This window comes from Leuciscus leuciscus (assembly GCF_965113295.1).
Source record: "Leuciscus leuciscus genome assembly, chromosome: 1".
NCBI lineage: Eukaryota > Metazoa > Chordata > Actinopteri > Cypriniformes > Leuciscidae > Leuciscus > Leuciscus leuciscus.
In genome coordinates this window covers 29985879-30005494 of record NC_138725.1, presented here as the reverse complement: position 1 = coordinate 30005494, position 19616 = coordinate 29985879, and the positions used below count along the sequence as shown (strand labels likewise).

General features: G+C 35.5%; 1 protein-coding gene across 1 annotated transcript; it reads left to right on the top strand.

Annotated features, from left to right (window-relative positions):
- Positions 1-11922: 11922 nt before the first annotated feature.
- LOC309501677 (H-2 class I histocompatibility antigen, Q10 alpha chain-like) lies at positions 11923-16385 on the top strand. The gene is made up of 6 exons (XM_082173847.1): positions 11923-12086; positions 13805-14077; positions 14181-14468; positions 15577-15861; positions 16021-16086; positions 16202-16385. Exons 1-6 carry the CDS (start codon positions 12005-12007, stop codon positions 16291-16293), a joined length of 1086 nt encoding a protein of 361 aa, XP_082029973.1. The 5' UTR covers positions 11923-12004; the 3' UTR covers positions 16294-16385.
- The last annotated feature ends 3231 nt before the right edge of the window (positions 16386-19616 follow it).

Here is a 19616-nt window from a genome sequence, read left to right as displayed (position 1 = left end):
GACTACACTTCAAGTGTAAATAGTATACTAAAATGGAACAACTTTTTTTTAAACTTCAAGTGCACTAAAATACACTAATGAAAATCAAGATTCATGAGCAATTAAGCACGCTTACAGTACAAATGCATTTTATCGCCATTCTAATGGAAATACACTTAAAAGAGCATTGCAGCGCAAATTCTAGTTGTGTTTAAGTACATTTTGTGCATACTGCTATCATACTTATATAATTACTATAAACTATGTTAATTTAGTATGTCTCTGTAATATTTCAAGTGATCTACAAATGCACTTTCTACACTGTAAAAAAACGGTAAATCCCTGGCAGCAAAGTTTCCAGACGGATTCCGTTAAATTACAGAAAATAACCATTTCACAAAATTACAGGCAAAAACTGTAAAAATACAGAATTGACTTTACCGTCAAAATTAATTGAATTACAGTACATTACTGTTGATAATAATGGCTTATTAAACCGTGGAAAAAACGGATAAATGATGTCAAATTACATTAAAAAAAAACAACATTTAACTTTCAGGTTAAACTGTAAATTTAGGGTTTTATAAAGTTATTTTATAATAATACTGTCTATCTACAGTAATTATCTTTTAATATATAGTTTTTCTGTGTAAAATAACTATTAAGTTATGTATAAAAATGCATTAAGTACATACATTCAAATACAAAGTTTGTATATTTACAGTTTTAATTTTTGCATTTCCAATTTCACAACTTTGACCAATCTCTAATTAAGTACTTAATAATAGCAAATGTACAGTCAATTTCTGTTAAATTAATTAAACGTATAAGTACAGAATACCTGCACATTTACAGTATTACTCATTAAACAAACACTGAACACCAAGATACGTGAATGATAGGAAATACAAGCTTTAGAACATGTAAAAATATCCACATTAAAAGGCAATTGCTGTATGCCTTTATACTCAAATATAACTTATTTTACACATTTACAATTACTTTTTATCCAAAGTGACTTAAAAATTAAGAGAACAATAGAAGCAGCAAGTGCAGTGACAAGTCCCAGTTAGTGTAGCACAGTACACATAGCAAGTCTTGCTAGTATTTAGTATTATTAGGTCAAGTGTTTATGAAAAAGATGGATCTTTAGCAGTTTCTTCAACATATATTGAGTTGGGCAGGTCACTCCACCAGCAGGGAACAGTCCAGGGAAAGGTCAGTGAAAGTGATTTTGTGTCTCTTTGGGATGATGGCACCACAAGGCGCCATACACTTGCAGAACACAAGCTTCTGGAGACAGAAGGAGTGAGTTTAGGTCTTGCTGCAGCACCTGGATCAGTTGCAGAGGTTTGACTGATGCTGGAAGGCCTGCAATAGTCCAGTCTGGATATAACAAGAGCTTAGACAAGGAGTTGTGTGGCTCCGATGGGAAGGGCCGGATCTTTCTGGTGTTGTATAAGGCAAATCAGCAGGATCGCAGCAAGTATGGTTTGGCTGAAACCATAAGCAGTTCTGTCTTGGCAAGGTTGAGTTGGAGGTGAAGGTCATTCATCCAGCAAGAATTTTCCATCAGGTCGGCTGAGATGTGAGCAGCAACCGTCAGATCCTCTGACTGGAATGAAAGGTAGAGATAGGAAAAGCCATGTTTCTAAATGACAGAGCCTAGTTACAATACAACAACAACAACAACAACAAAAAAACCAATAGATGGGTGGAATCTAACACAATCGTGGTCTTACTGTAGCAAAACCAAACCTTGTGCAGCTCCAGTGGCCTCACAAGGATCAAATGAATATTCACATGGGAAAATATAGTATAAAACTAATTAAATTTTCTGCCACTTTTAGTGCAATCATATGGAATCAGAAGACTCGGCCATTACGATATTTTAAGTTACTTCTTCCCATACCTTGTTTGCCATGATCATTCTGCATTCCACTTGACCTGAAATCACAAAAAAAAAAAAAATATATATATATATATATATATATATATATATATATATATATATATATATATATTACAACTCAGTATTACATTTACACATGTTAGAATATGGTCCACTGGGACAATGCAAAACCTAAACTGACTATGATCTGGAAGCTGAGCAGGAAAGGCTAACAGTGACGTTTTGACCTGCCATGTGATTTTAGCTACATTTATAGAAAGTAAATGTATATGATTTACTGTGGGTAGGGTACACCTAGGGGTGTAACTGTATGGATCAATGCAATTTTCATAACCAATGATCAAAAGTATCCTATGAAAAAGGCTACTATGATGACCCCAGGCCATCCAAAGTGTAGATAAGTTAATTTCTTCATCAGAACACAAACATTCTATCAACTTTTATTGTATAAGCCTAATATTATGCACATATTTGCATTCTATAGCTAGGCCTACGTGTTGGCAAGCAGATGCAGCCAGAATATGCAATTTATCATGTTGTGTTCATATTCTAGTCTCATGTGCTTTCCTGTATCATCAAGTACAGTATTTACTGAATTCGTTTTCTTAACAGTCTTGATAGCCACGTTAACCCTTACGAATATTAACCATGGTTTAACCACAAAGAAAAAACAAACAAACAAACAAACAAACAAACAAAAACATGGTAGGCCTATTTGTAGTATAACTCTGGTTATAAAAAATGGTAATACAAATCCACCAAAAACGTGGTTACAATAATTGTACTATAATAAAACCAAGGATATTTTTTTAAGAGAAGAGTTTTCAGCTTCCAGACAGTGTTTCAAAATGTCCCGCCATTTAAGAGATTGATTTACTAACAGCCTACTTTCGCATACTAACGAAGATTTTATACACAATTAAACGGACTTTGATATGTATAACAAGTCTACGGAAGCTTGTTTTAGTTATTTTGAGGTGTGGGTTCAGCTGATCTTTCTTTTACAGATGGAAAATATAAAGACGCATGCTACATTTTCAGTGTATTGCCCTCCAGCTCTCGCCAGTTATGATTGAACATGCTAACGTTAGCTTGTAAACTGTAAACTTAACACAAATGTAATAAATATTGTTCACATGTAGTATAATGAGACTCTTACCTCAACCGGTGATCGGTTGGCAAGATGTCCGCTGTGACAAACCAGCCTCACTGAAAAGGGTGCGTTATTTCCGAAGAATCCAAACAGACTGACTGACAACAGGGCTCCTGCTCACGGCTGCTCTTGACGAATACTGTGATAGCTTTGAACCACTGTTGATCTCATTCTCCACTTTACAAGCGTAGACTGAATTCAAATCTCCCGCTTACCCTTGATACAGATCCAAACTTACTCGACTGATCAGCTAACCGTTGTAGGTGGGAATAAACATCGGAAAAGTAATGGCGGCAAATTTTGAATTGCGTCATCGCTCGCGTGAGCGCGCACACACACACACAAAGCCATGGATGTGCAGCAACGGAGATTTGGAAAAGTATTCATAAAATATACATGCAATTATTGGAGAATAAGACAATGAAATAATGATCAAAATAGCATATATTTGCAAGACAAGATTAAAAGACTAGCCTATGCAATAAAAAATAATTAAATTCAGTTCAAGTACATTACATCAACAGATTACAAATTGCATTTCAAAAAAGGATCTTTATTATTGACACAAAAGTAACACACAAAAGCAGATATTGGCAAAAGAAGGAACCTTGAACAGTCGACTTTCTCTGAAATGCCGGGAAGAGAACAATGGCGAACAACTTATTACAACTCTGTATTACAAATAAGCGTACTTACTATAAGTACACTAAATTACCACTATACATTTTTGTATTTTAACATATTTTATGAAAGTACTCTGATATGCCACTAAAATACACTTATTTTAGAGTGAACTGTATAAAGTGTACAGAAGTCACACTTCTAATTAAGTGAGATCATAGTACACTTTAAAAAAGTAATTAATTTCCAAAAAATATACTTCCCATAAGTACCAGTGATGCGCGGGTCAATGTATAAACAACCCGCACCCGACCAACGTTTTCAACTGACCCGCCCGCAACTCGGACCGCAAAAAAAAAAGAAGAAAATATTGTACCCGACCCGCTTCCTGACCCGCATTTTTTAAAAGTAGTAAATGCATAGCAAGAAGTACACATGACAAAGCCAGCACTTTGGTCATCATCTTTCATTATTTCGGCAAATATAGCGTAATATTCAAACAATTGATACAAGCCCATTTAAATTTTAATCCTGCGCGCTGCGCAAAAGTTCAGTTATAAGAATGTTGGCCTAATAGTTAATTTAGCCTACTTTTAAAACGTTTACGTATATTTTTTTATATTTTTGTTTATATAAATTTTATTTATATTATTAGGCCCATTTATTCGTTTTATTTTACAGCAGTTTGTGTGTAGGCTACAATGGATATAGGCTAAGCCCATTTAAATTGTAATCGTGCATTGTGCAAAAGTTCACTTATCAAAATTCTGGCCTAATAGTAAATTTACTTTAAAAAATTGTATGTAGGCTATATTTTTGTTTATATAGGCTAATTGTTATTTATATTATTAGGCCCATTTATTCGTTTAATTTTACAGGACTTTGTGTAGGCTATACTCCTTCTTACATAGGCCTAATTTGTAATTTGAAATAAAACATTTCTATTTGAAAAATTTTGTTGTTGCTCATTAGTTCTTTAGGAGGTAAGGCTGTGGTCTAAGCTAAAAGTGATATACATGTAGATTTTTTTTCCTTTTTTGGAGAGCGCGGGGGGCGATTTGAGTGGAGCGCGGAGCAAACTGCGTTGAGTGCTGAGCGATAATGAGCGGAGCGGCCTGATGTAGCTTTGAGAGGGGGAGCGGAGGGGTGGACAGTTCCGTGAGTGATGAGCAGAGATTCTCACCGCTCCACTCCGCTCATATGCTCTCTTGTACTATATAAATTACAAAGGTTTAATTGGCATCTTTATTTCAAACGACCCGACCGACCACGACCCGAATATCATTAAAAATATTTTTGGATGACTCGTAACCGCGGGTGACCGCGGGTGACCGCAGGCACCCGCTCATTTCGGATCAACCCGCGCATCACTGATAAGTACACTGAATTGCCACTCTAAGTATGTCAGATGTAATACACTAAAAAAAAAAAAACAACAATAATTTGATTACTGGTAAATTAGTATACTTACTTTTTGGACTCTTAAGTTGAACTTAATTACATTTTTTTTGAAGTATTAAATACTCTTTAAATAAGCACAACAAGTAGAATCATACTTGTTTTATACTTAATGTACTTCATTCATATTTCTAATACACTAAAGTATACTACTTTTTTACCTGGGAATATACTGAAAAATATTATATAGTAATATATTGTGTTATACAGTATAATATGTTGAACAATACATAAGGAATTGCTGTTTTTCATATATTGATGAGTATTATACCATGATGGCTCCCAGAATGCATTGCTGCATGAAGCATGTCAACATTGTTGAGATTCATATTGCTGATTCTTGATGACTGTGTGTGACAAAATATGATAGTAGTTTTTAAATGCTTAATTCACATGTGTTTAAATAAAGTATCTGATAATCATAACAGCACTGACCCTCTTGTTATAATATCAGCATTATTTAAAATGCATTTAATGGCTTAATACATTATTGACCAGTAATAAATCTTGGGATTAAATCTGTACCTCATTGTGCTGAAGAGTAGAGCCTGTGCTTCAGTCCAGGAGAAGACAAACACTCAAAAAAAAATGTTTGTCTAAAAATAAGATTTATGTATTTGAATTGCATAACAAATTTCCATGCATTTGGATTACATAGTTTTAACATAAACCAATCAATAATCTGAATGTGATTCATATTTTTAAGTCATATCTAAATGAAACAGATAAGATTTATGTAATTGTATTAATAAACTGAATGTGATTTATATTTGTCAGTCGTATGTAAATGAAACAGGTAAGATTTATGTAATAGTACACAGAAAAACGCCCATGTTAAATTAACACTGCTCAGTGTTCATATGTGTGCACACTACAGAGTTAAAGCGGTGTTGAAGTTAATGAGATAATTAACTGATGATTGAGCATTAATTATGAACACCTGCTGTTAACAAGCAGAATCACTGAAGGAAAGAGAAACACAAGAACTACAACTGACTTCAGCCACAGCCTTAGATGAAATCAACTGAAGAGAAAAGAAGACATTAAATCTGTGAAGATCTCAGCAGAGGAGGATTAAACAACTCCACAAACAGCATTACCAGCTTCACTTATTACTAACCAGACTGACTTTATTTCATTTCCGTTTTAATGAAATCAATAGTTGTATTTTAAAGTCACCATGATGGTGGTTAGCGTTTGCTTTAGTTGGGCTCTTGACCATTGACTCTTTAATATAACATTTTCTTTGGCTGCTATAATTATGTGTTTATAAAACACATTTGTTGCAGCGAAAAAGCCAAGAGAAAAAGAGATCAGGTGATGTTGGCTGTTTATTGATGAAGGTGTAATCATCATATTGTGGCCTGAATCACTTATCTTTTTCAATGTCTAATGCTTTGATTATTGGGCTTATGTGATTTTGTTTTATTTATTATAGTAGCTGTGTGACCTGAGAGCATTAGAACCAACAGTTAATCAAATAATATAAAGAATTTTAAAAACATTTAGTGCAGTAAACTTTCTCTTCTACATTATTACTTTGACATCAAGAATCAGTGTATGACTCTCAACAATGGTGACAATCAATGAAATGCTTCATGCTGCAGTGCATGCTGGGTACAACCAATCAAAACTCACCCATATCTCCCAGCATGCATTGCGGCATTAATAAATTATGCATCAGGATTTTTGTAGCTTTTGTCACCATTGTTGAGATTCATATGCTGTTTCTTGATGTCTGTGTGAGTCTAAGTAATGCCACAGATGAAAGGTTTTTGTGCACTAACTATAAAAAAAAATAAAAAAACGTATAGTGTTTGATAAACAACACTGTTAGATTTCATGCTGTAAAATCAAATAGCTTCTGTTATGAATAAAACAATATTAAAAAGCATTAGACACTGAACAAGATCAGCGAATGAGGCAATTACATGATGATGACTTTGTCGTCATCATCATCAATAAACAGACAACATCATTTGAGCTCTTTTTCTCTTGGCTTTTTTGCTGCAACAAACGTGTTTTATAAACACATAATTATAGCAGTCAGAGAAAATGTTATATTAAAGAGTCAATGGTCAAGAGCCCAACTAAAGCAAACGCTAACCACCATCATGGTGACTTTAAAATACAACTATTGATTTCATTAAAACGGAAATGAAATAAAGTCAGTCTGGTTAGTAATAAGTGAAGCTGGTAATTCTGTTTGTGGAGTTGTTTAATCCTCCTCTGCTGAGATCTTCACAGATTTAATGTCTTCTTTTCTCTTCAGTTGATTTCATCTAAGGCTGTGGCTGAAGTCAGTTGTAGTTCTTGTGTTTCTCTTTCCTTCAGTGATTCTGCTTGTTAACAGCAGGTGTTCATAATTAATGCTCAATCATCAGTTAATTATCTCATTAACTTCAACACCGCTTTAACTCTGTAGTGTGCACACATATGAACACTGAGCAGTGTTAATTTAACATGGGCGTTTTTCTGTGTACTATTACATAAATCTTACCTGTTTCATTTACATACGACTGACAAATATAAATCACATTCAGTTTATTAATACAATTACATAAATCTTATCTGTTTCATTTATGTATGACTTAAACATATGAATCACATTCAGGAGTATTGATTGGTTTATGTTAAAACTATGTAAACCAAATGCATGGGAATTTGTTATGCAATTCAAATACATAAATCTTATGTTTTAGACACAATTTTTTTTTTGAGTGAAGAAACATTAATGATATACTCCATGTTGCTATATTTAAAAGACAGAAATCTATTGCAGTGATGTATGTTAACTTCTTTAAATTTGTTTTTTATTTATTTATTTATTCAGTTATCAAAATATATGGAAATATATTTTGGTTCTGTGAGGGAATACATGTGTTATTTGTAATTTGCAATAATATGAACCGCATGTCTGAAGTGTGACGCTACACTCAAAAAATAAAATAAAAATAATAAAAAATTCTAGGTTGTTTCAACTCAACTTTGGCTAAAATATGGACCAACCCAAACATTGGTTTATTTTTATTTTTTAATTACATTTTTATATTATACCCAAATTTGGGTAGAACTTCAGTGTTAAAGGAACACTCCACCGTTTTTTGAAATAGGGCTTATTCACATTCTTTCATACATTTAGATAGGTGGGCAAATGCATTTTTGTCTCAGTGCATGCATTGTTTTAGTTTGACAGGGTCGGCGCTAGCTTAGCTTAGCACAATGAATGGAATCCTTTGTTGCCAGCTAGCATGTCCTGAGTAAAAGTGATAAAAAAAACCCCCAAAAAACACGTAACAATAGCAATGCAGATTAACACTAGGTGATTTCCTAGGCAGATATTGACTTGGGACTATATTATGGGGAAGCACAGGCGAAGCACAGCTACTAAGGCGAAGCACTGCTACTTGGGCGCAGAGATATCACGCAACACATGAAATCCCACGACTTCCGTCAACATACCGGTGTGAATAGTAGCTGCCTGGCTATTTTCCCTACAGTACATGAATGGCGATGAACATGGCTGATTTTGTGTGAGCCAGAACCATACCTATATGTACAAGAGTTTACAGAAAATGAGTGGAAATAGAACGACAGGAGGAGGTTGCGATCACTCAACAGCCTGTGTCACAGCTACCGAGGATTTCACGGCGCTGATCCATCCTGCAGTACTCGATTTTTTTTTTCCGGTGTGATAAAGTGAACTGGAAAAAACGCCCCACGCCGAATGGACCAAATGGACAGCTGTCCACAGAGTAAGTGATTATTTTAAACATGACACATGTATAGTAAACTGCTTGTAGCCTTCTCCTCTCTAGTAGTTATACTAAAACTCCTGAGTCAAAAGAACCAGGCTAACTCGGTGAGAGAAATATAGCTAACTCAGCCCTCAGTCATTTCATTTTACAGGTAACGATAACAGCGATTTTTATTTTAGTTTGGTTGTTCATGCTAACAGGTTGAATTCAACATGAGGTTATACTAGAGGAGGCTAACGTTATTTGAACCGTAGTCTATATAAGTTACAGCTTCTCAGCATCTATTTTACAACATAAAGACACAGATTAACATAAGGAAGAGTAATAAAAGACAACTTACATGTGCACTTTGTTCTGCCTGTGCTTTAAAAATAACGTTAGATGGGATGGGACAGCCGTATGTTTCAGACGTAGTACCGTCTTTCTGGGCCCATATTCCATTTTTTCAATGTAACTTAGTCCTCCGGTGCAAAATGCTCTTCGCAAACACGATACTGTTTGATTTTGTAGAGAGGCGTTGAAGTACAGATCTCCAGAGCAGCTAGCCATTTATTTCTCATTTCCACATTCGATGGAATTCTGTGAAACATTACATTCGTGTATGTCCTTTGCTTGTTCTCACAACTTTTGCTACGCAGGTAATTACCATCTTTGCTATAACCGTAACTTCTCAAAATAAACAATCCAAAAGCGAAGACACTCGGTGCAGGTCACACGTGTTGTTCTTCTTCTTCTGTGTTTTGACTCGTTGCAATGCACAACGGTATGTTGACGGAAGTCGTGGGATTTCATGTGTTGCGTGATATCTCTGCGCCCAAGTAGCAGTGCTTCGCCTTAGTAGCTGTGCTTCGCCTGTGCTTCCCCATAATATAGTCCCAAGTCAATATCTGCCTAGGAAATCACCTAGTGTTAATCTGCATTGCTATTTGTACTCGTTGTGAATATGCAGGCCACGAGAAGTAATTACGTGGGGTTTTTTTTATTTTTTTTATCACTTTTACTCAGGACATGTTAGCTGGCAACAAAGGATTCCATTCATTGTGCTAAGCTAAGCTAGCGCCGACCCTGTCAAACTAAAACAATGCATGCACTGAGACAAAAATGCATTTGCCCACCTATCTAAATGTATGAAAGAATGTGAATAAGCCCTATTTCAAAAAACGGTGGAGTGTTCCTTTAAAGTGGATCAGACTGCGATCATCTCCCGTCCTGATTTTACTGTGACATGTGTAATTTGTATATTTGTAACAGTATGAGCAGTACTTGTTGAACTTTTAAGTTGCAGGCTCTGTCAAGGAAGGTTACTAACAGTGTTCCACAAAAACCTGCATTGTGAAAAAAATAAAAAGATTTGTTACAAAAGTTTAAGTTGAAACCAAAGTGCCATCTTTAATATATATTATTAAAGCAACCATGTGACTTACGGACAAAGACACTATTAAGAGAGGAACAGGGAACTGTTGTTAACACTTTGGACAGAAAGAGGAACAGAAAACTAAAGTAGAAGAAAACGGAACAAGGACCCCAGCCTTCCCAACTTTATACTTGTGATTTAGGAATAGCAGTACCCAGATAGCAACATTGTTTCAGGCCAGATCCGGCCCACATCTGGCACTTGTGGAATGATGGCATGCGGACCGCTCCTGTTTGCCAGATCTGGGCCACAAGCAGGCCATAGCAATGCCACATGTCAGCCAAGAGCAAAGAAATAAACCAGAACTGGACCTTATCTGAGCCACAAAGTCTGTGTATATTAAATATAGAGTAATCTCAGCCTTAATAAGCCTGTTAACAGTGAGTGTGTGTGTATTTGATTGATTGCGTGTATGTGCGAGTGAATGTGTGCGTGAGACAATTTTTTTAAATTCAAATTTTTTTTTCTAAAAATGCGTCATTTTTATTATTATTAATATTAATAATATTATTATTTTTTGCTATTGGTATGAAAACTTTTTCTCTCAAATATTTTTTTTTCTCTCATGAAATGCTTTTTTGCTATCAGTGTGATAACTTTTTCTCTCAAACTTTTTTTTTTCTCTCAGATCATTTATTTTCTCGCATGTAATAAAGACACAATTCTCTCTCCATACCAAAGCGTCTCGATCACCTCTGGCCGGGTCACCTGGGTGAGGGTGTATGATGCTGAAAGACCCGAGACACCCAATGACCTCAGGAACATCACTGAAGATTTATCCCAGCGCATCCTAGGATGTATCTTTGACGCAAATAAGAACTTATCAAGGCACATTAGGATGAGGTGTTTTTAAAAAACAATAATTAAATATATATATAGCTGTTTATTTTCTAAGTGAAGTTTAGAGGGTTAGACTGGGGGACACATGCCACTCTATAAAGAATAACATACAAAGCAGATGTAAAGTTATACATTAACTCTTTATATTTCCTAAAAGTGAAACTGATTTCGGTAAATATATGTCAGTTGCCCACACATGTGGTAAAAAAAACCCCATATATATATGGGGGGAAAGTGTACCACATCCGGTCTGTTAATAGCCTAACAGAAATCACTTTGGTTTTGCTGCATTGCTGCAAATCTTGATGCAAGTACTTCAGCTCACACATACAAACTGGGTGCTGTTGTTTGATAAAACTTTGATAAATCTGCTTTTTATTGTGATGTTTTTTTTTGTGTGTTTCGTCAAGTTTTGTTTGATTAAATACCAAGCACACATTTAAAAAAATGTAACCAAGAGATGTCTAAATTGGCACAAAACTGTTGGAGTAGAAAAGCCACGCTGACACAGTTTTACATTATTTAATGCCATCAGAAAACTCAAACGTTTTCAGTGAAATTATGTTTAGGCCCCTCTAGCTGTCTGGTACAACCTTTCTTTATTGCAGTAAACAACTGCAGTGTGAAGTATTTTTTTTAAATCTGTCCTGTGATATTTAAGTGTACTTTCACACGCCATTTGCAAACCTCAGTCTGTTTTTTTCTCACTGGCTGTGGTCTTTATTTTTCACCACAAGATTTACACTTCATTGTGCATGTCTCTCTCAGACCAGATTTCAGGAAACGTGCTTCTTGCTTAAACACATTTCAAATAGGCTATATTTCCGGGTCTCTATAGCCATGAAATAGTAAACGTAAGGCTTTCAGTCATGATCACGAGCGTCACGATGAAGATCTTTGCTCTGCTTTGTGTCTTTCTTCTTTATGGGACTTTGCCTTCAATTCAAGCAGGTAATTATTATTATTTTTATTATTATTAACTTGTACGTTTCGAACATCAGTGTCTTCATTAGGCACACACTTTGTGAAATAGAATAGGCTACACATCTTTATTGGTGTAACAGTTTCCTCTCAAAATCTTTTCTATGCCTTCTTTATGCCAATGTATTGTAAGGCACTAACAATATGAACCACATGTCTGAAAAAGTGTGACGCTACACTAAAAAAAAAAATTAAAAAAAAAAAATTAAAAAATCTTGGTTGTTTTGAACTCAACTTTGGGTAAGATATGGACCAACCCAAACGTTGGTTTATTTTATTTTTTTAATTTTTTATATTATACCCACATTTGGGTAGAAACAACACTTCAGTGTTAAAGTGTATCGGACTTCATCTCCCGTCCTGATTTTACTGTGAATGTGAAATGATCTGGAAGTTTTAAGCAAGACCACATGGACACGCATAAGAGAAATCACATGTGTAGAAGAACAAGTGATGATGCCACGTATCAAAATATTAGGACCAGTGTGTGGATGACTAAAAGCCTTACACTCATATGTAAAAGCACTCGGCACAGTTTCCACACCCCCGACAGAGGGAAGAGTCGGAATAGCCAATACCCAATTTAACAAGGAGGCAAGCCCGATTTTGACATTTAAAAACCAATCGAGGACCTTCTTTAAATATACTGCAATTTTTGGATCTCTATGTTAATGCCATATAAGACTCTGCAAAACTCCACACCCAATGCCGAATCCTTTACAATGCAAACAGGACCATTACATGATTGTTTTTATTATAAACCTTGTATTTTGAGATATATCTCCAAATTTCTTTTTAACACCATTTAACATAATTTCTCTGCGATAACCACGATTCATAAATCTTAGAGTTAAACCATAGACCATTGCGAGTATGATTCTTCTGTGCCACAAACTGGCTAATAGGAAAACTCTTAATAAGAGGTTTAGGATGAAAACTCACCCATCAAAGTTTACTCTCTGAAATACTTTTACATCAACAAAACTGATACTTGCTGTGTCACATTTCATAGTAAACTTTAAATGTCTAGTCCTAGAATTGAGATAATTCAAAATACACAAACAATTCAGCAGGTATAGATTTCGTTATCATAAAAATATCATCAATGTACTGTTTATAAAGCAAAATCTTGGAGAAAAGAAAGGATTCACTCCATTTAGAATAAAATAATTTTCAAAAACTCCCATATACAAGCAGGTATAATTCAGTGCCATTTTACTTCCCATAGCTGTTCCTTTCACTATTAAGAAGAAATCATTCTGGAAACGAAAATAATTATTGGTCAGGACAATGCTTAGATCCATTAGGTTTCACATCAACCGTTATTTGTTTTAAAAACGGTTGCATCGCCCATAAGCCGTCCGTATAGGTGATATTAGTGGGTCTATATAAACTCTGAACATCAAACATGGCGAGAAGAACATCATCAACAGCATATAGTTATTCAATAAAGAATCTCTTAAGTCATGATAATGTAATATAAACCTTTCAGGATCAGTTGTCAGTAAAATGTACACAGTTACACAAAAACTTCCCAGCCCCTGGGTAAAAGTAATACAAAATAATCAAATTAAAGGATCCAACAAGCTGAATCTAAAATAATAAAAATAATAATTTCATAAAAATATTTTTTAAGAGTGCAGTACTTCTATGCCTTTTTATGGGTATTTTATTCCTCTTCATCACAGAGACACACTCGCTGTATTACATTTACACTGGTTTGTCCAAACCTGTGGATCGGCCGGGCATCTATGAATTCACTGCTATGGGTCTGCTAGACGACACACAGATCGACTATTACAATAGTAAAGAAAGGAGAAAGATTCCCATACAGCCCTGGATGGAAGAGAAAATGCAGGAGGATTACTGGGAAAAAGGCACTCAGTCCAGAAAGAGCAAAGAACAGTGGTTTAATGTCAATATCAAGATTCTGATGGACCGCATGAGACACAGTACATCAGGTGAGGAACATTCATGCGGTTTAACCTGCTTATACCTAAATTAATTATTCATATTATTATTTTTTATTACTGTTGCAAACATTTTGCTTCATCTCCATTCCAGATCTTCATGTTCTTCAGTGGAGAGTTGGATGTGAAGTTGAGCAGCAGGGAGATGAAGTGAAGTTTTCCCACGGCATTTATGAGTTCAGTTATGATGGAGAAAACTTCTTGTCTTTTGATGATAAAGAGTCTCAATGGGTCGCCCCAGTTGACGCAGCTCTACCAACCAAGAGAAAGTGGGACAATGTGCCGATCCTAAACCAATACACCAAAGGCTACCTGGAGAAAGAGTGTGTGGACTGGCTCAACAAATTCAGAGAATATGCAGACGAGGAGCTCAGAAACGGATGTGAGTTTGGATGTGTTCACACTGTCAGTCCAAATCTGATTATCCATGCATTCCGAATGTAATCTGATCTTAAATTATTCACTGTCCACAATGAGTATCTCTTCAGATTTGATTTGTGTGTCCATGCCGCTTTTTCATTTTCCGGAATATCTGCTTTGCGCTCTATGGAAATGACGTTGTGTTGGTGGATATACGCAAAAAACAACAGCAACAGCAGCAACACAGAGGGGTTTGCAGCACAGATGTTGTCTTATTTAAAAACATGACTTGATGTGAGCTGGCGTGCAGGACTACTGTGTCTTCTGAGTCAGCGGTAGAAGGAGGACCGACTCAAAACATACCATCGTTATATTGTAATGTTTTGCTCGCGCCTGCACTTAAAGGTGCAGAGTGTAATTTTAGCGCCATCTAGTGGTGAGGTTGCAGATTGCAACCAACAGAAGTTACGGTGACCGTCAGTAAGGAAATGATCTTTCGTCTGAGACAGCAGAGAGTAGCCAGTTCAGCAATGAGGTTTCTTTAGTTTACAAAGATAAATTAGGAAATTAGTTTTACTTAATTATTCAGTAAAACAATATGTTATTGCGAATATTATTGTTACTTTATTCATCATTGTGTCAGTGTTTTATTAGCTGACTTAAGCTAGATCTTTTGCATGAAGAACAACATAATGAAACGCGTTTGTTCGTTTAGGGCCACTGTAGAAACATGTCGATGTAAGCGGACCCGCGGTGTGTGTAGATAGAAAAGGCTCATTCTAAGGTAATAAAAACATAATGGTTCAAGGTCTTTATACACCACTGAAAACATAGTTATGTATATGATATTGCATTTATGTCAACAGATCCTCCATAATATTACACAATGCACCTTTAACTGCAACAGCCTTGTTTCTGCAGCAACTTTAAGCATGTTTCTTATAACAACATCTGACGTTTTAATATGATTTATTTTATTTTTGTCGTTCACACATGCTAAATGTGTTCGGATTCCAATCGGATATAGACAACAATCATATTTGAACTGATAGTCTGAATGTATTTTTTTATCATCTGTAGGTTTCATATAGAGATTAAACTGATTAATCCACTGATCCCTGTGTTTCCAGCTCCTCCAGGTGTGCATTTGTTTGTAATAAGGTCTATCAGGGACAGATCCAAGCTGAAACTGACCTGTCTGGCCACCGGCTTCCACCCCAAAGACGTGATGATGACCATTAGGAAAGATAACACATCTCTGCCTGACGATCAGATTGAATCCTCAGGAATCAGACCAAACCATGATGGATCCTATCAGCTGAGGAAGAGTGTGGAGATTGAGGAGGAGGAAAAAGATCAATATGATTGTCTTGTGTCTCACAGTTCCCTCAAAGAACCAATTATCGACATACTAGGTAGGCAAACTGCAAGCATTCAATTATTATATATACATTGTAATGCCTTTTTCAGATATTATTTAGAATTCAAATATTCAGATATTGTTTCAGCTTTATTCATGTCTGAGAATAGCACTGCACTGCCACTACATACTTCCTTTTATCATGGTTTTCTAGCTGTCGAATCACTGAATGCCTATACAGAGAATGCTGAAGAACCATTGCCTGAACAAGAGTCTGATGGTATGTCTTCACTACTTTTTTTTTTTTTTTAAGCTTTGTTATTGTTATTATGTTATCAGGCAAATTTCCAATAGATTAGCACTGTAGATTTGACGTTTCACTGTTTCTCCAACAGGACAAGGGAGTTCTGCTGAAACATCACACAGCAGCACGACTGTTTCCATATTTTATCTTTCTCTCATATTTCATTTGATCTGGGTATTTTGAAGCACTTTCCTCGAGAAACTGACAAGAATTTCCAGACTCAAACTGAATGTTATGAATGAAATTCAGTCATTAAAAAAATGTAATTAATCAAACGTGTGAGTTTGTCTTTATGACTTGAGACCCATCAGCGTGTTTCCACTGTAAAATAGAATTTCCATCAATATTTTCAAATAATAAATCAAGTACATTTTGCCAGACATTTATGCACAGTAACATATGAATAACTGTCTCTTGACAAACATTGCAAAAGCAAAATTTGACATCTATATCTTTTTAAATTGAAGAAGATAATGTTTAGCAGGTTATATTCTATGAATAAGTCTAAAAATACTTCTCTAACCTCATTTCTTAGGAAATAATGATTGGACAACAGTAATTTTTTTCTTCCAGTGACATCATCCACAAATTGACTGCAGTGTATAATAACATGTGGTGATGTAAGAGTGTTGTTTTGGAACATGTCTATTTTTAGGCAGTTATTGTTGCGAAAAGCATATTTCACAAAAGCAGGTTTGGGAGAAGAGGAGGGAGATTCAAACAATCCAGTCTCCTTTTGTTGTTGAAACAGCACACACACACACACACACACACACACACACACACACACACACACACACACACACACACACACACACACACACACACACACGGAACAAAGAGAATGGCGCACACACGTAGCAGAAAACACACGCTCGTGAAGTTATTAAACAAGCTGCGTGAGAAGGAAACTTGATCGCAGCCGCAACAGGAAATCATTAAAACGATGCAAAAAAAGTTTTTTATTTTTTATTCATTACAGGCAGCTGGTTTAATGTAGGGAGCATGTCAAAACCCAACTGTAGGCTATAAGAGATTCAGAGGGAATCAAGCCTGCACCAGGTTAAAGACTTTTCCCTCTACAGGGAAACACTGATCCACATTTTTCTGATAGACCAAACAACTAATCAATTAATCGAGGAAATATTCAACAGATTAATCAACAATGAAAATAATCCCAAATCCCTATCATTATGCACAAGTGCATTGCATTGGAAGCCCTGGATATAAGCCTCCCTCTCGATCTCTCTTAAATATTTTTGTTCTCTGTTTTGTCTTTTAGTAAACTTGATAGATTTCAACCATATTATTCCTTTTTGAGTCTCTTTAACAAGAACTTAGATTAATGTATGAATTGAATAGTGATTGTGTGACCTATGATGAGGGAACAACCAGTGATACCCTTGGTAGTACCATCAAATGATAGCCTATAGCGATGTCATCAGGATACACACACACCGGTAGGCAGTGGCCCACCTTACCGGGTGATCAAGTTGTGGTCCACCAGAATTTATAGTTTACCCACCTCTTTTTTTACCACTACACCACTGGTTACAAACATTTGAATGTAATGTTCAAATAATATTTTGAGGATGTTTTCTCATTCCAAATAATGTTTCTATAAGGTTAAATGTAAACTAAGATATAACTTTTAACTGTAACATTTTGAGGATGTTTTTAGAGAATGTTATCCTACACAGCAAAAACTTAAATTAACTCTCCTGGGAATTTATTTGACTCCACACTCAAAGGGTTAAAGTGTTAAAATATGAGTGTTAAAGGAACACTGAAGAGTGTTAAAATGAATGAGATAATTAAGTGATTAATTGTGTGATGATTGACCATTATTGAAGACGCCTGATGTTAACAAGCAGAATCACTGAAGAAGAAAATCTAATTTTAAGTTACCATTATGGTGATTAGTGCTTGCTTTAGTTGGGCTCTTGACCCTTAAACTGCTAACTTTAGATTTTGTCTGGCTGTTGTATCTGAGTTATAACTATCATATGAACAAAGATAAAAGGTGATCAGGTGGTGTTGGTTATGTTTTGACATAATCATCATTTGACCTGAAACACTGAACTCATTCATTTAGCAGATGCTTTTATCCAAAGCGACTTACAACAGGGGACTAAAGTTTAGAGAGTTAGGTTTTCCTTGTTAATTGCAGCAGCCTGGTGATTTAATAGCATACGATTTGTAGCATTTTCTATAGAATCCAAAATATTTCTTAAAAGTTCTGTTCAAAAGATTTTATTTAGACACACAGACATCAAGATTCAGCCTGTGAATCTCAACAATGGTGATAATAATAAAGCATGTTGCAGTGCATTCTGGGTGCCACCAATCAAAACTCATTCATGGCTCCCATCATGCATTGCGTTATGAATAAATTATGATCTGAATTGTCTTAGTAATTTCCTTTTCCTAATTAAATATTTCGTTTGTCACCATTGTTGAGATTCATACACTCAATCTTGATGTCTGTTTGTGCCTAAACAAAGGTTTTTTTTTTTTTAATCAAAACAACTTTTAAGAAATCCTTTGGAATAAATAGAAAATTCTGGATCTTATGTTGCAGAATCACTTGATGATGTAATCAACAATATAAATTTAAGTCAGAGATTAGGCTCTAAATTAGTTTTGTGATTCAGGTAAAATGATGATTATGTCAAAACATAACCAACAACATCTGATCACCTTTTCGCTTTGTTTATCTGGGAGCTATAACTCAGTTACAACAGCCAAACAAAAGAGCCCAACTAAAACAAACACAGATCACAATAATGGTGACTTAAAATTGTGATTTTCTCCTTCAGTGATTCTGCTTGTTATCATCAGGTGTCTTCAATAATGCTCACTCATCACTCAATTAATCACTTAATTATCTCATTAACTTTTATCACTGGAGTTTTTTTTTTGCTGTGTACGTTTTAGGAGAACATTCTGGGAACCAAAATAAAACTACCCGCTGAAAACATTATTAGATCTTCATGGTAATGTTCTCAGAACGTTTTTAGAACAAAACATTTCTAGCTGGGATCTTGTCTAACATTTTCCTATAATATGTTTAAAATGTATAAAAAAGAAATTCCTTGTATGACTCTGTACTATGTTAATGCCTCTCTTTAAAATTATTCAATATTGTTTGTTCTGTATTTTATCTAAATTAGGTGTTGTGAACTGGAGTGCATTTTCCAGACAACATAGGCAAGAGTTCCAGGTGCCCTACTCGCTGACTCTGTGCTTGCACTGCACTGAAGTATACAAGGACTGCCCACCTGGGTCTGTGGGTGATGGCCGAAGCGGAGTCCTGCGGGGACTTTATTCTGAGAAGGAGGTTGAGGGCTATTGCTCGGTTGACTGTTTTTTTTTCAGGCTGAGTAGATTGTGTGTGAGTGTACGTACGCGTGTGAGTGTACGTACGTGTGTGAGTGTTTGTGAGTGTACGTACGTGTGTGAGTGTTTGTGAGTGTACGTACGTGTGTGTGTGTGTTTGTGAGTGT

Excerpts from the sequence above, each read along its gene's own strand:
- LOC309501677 (XM_082173847.1), top strand. The coding sequence starts at position 12,005 with ATGATCACGAGCGTCACGATGAAGATCTTTGCTCTGCTTTGTGTCTTT. Across the intron at positions 14,078-14,180 it reads CATGAGACACAGTACATCAG|ATCTTCATGTTCTTCAGTGG; the intron begins GTGAGGAACATT and ends TCTCCATTCCAG. Across the intron at positions 16,087-16,201 it reads GCCTGAACAAGAGTCTGATG|GACAAGGGAGTTCTGCTGAA; the intron begins GTATGTCTTCAC and ends TTTCTCCAACAG.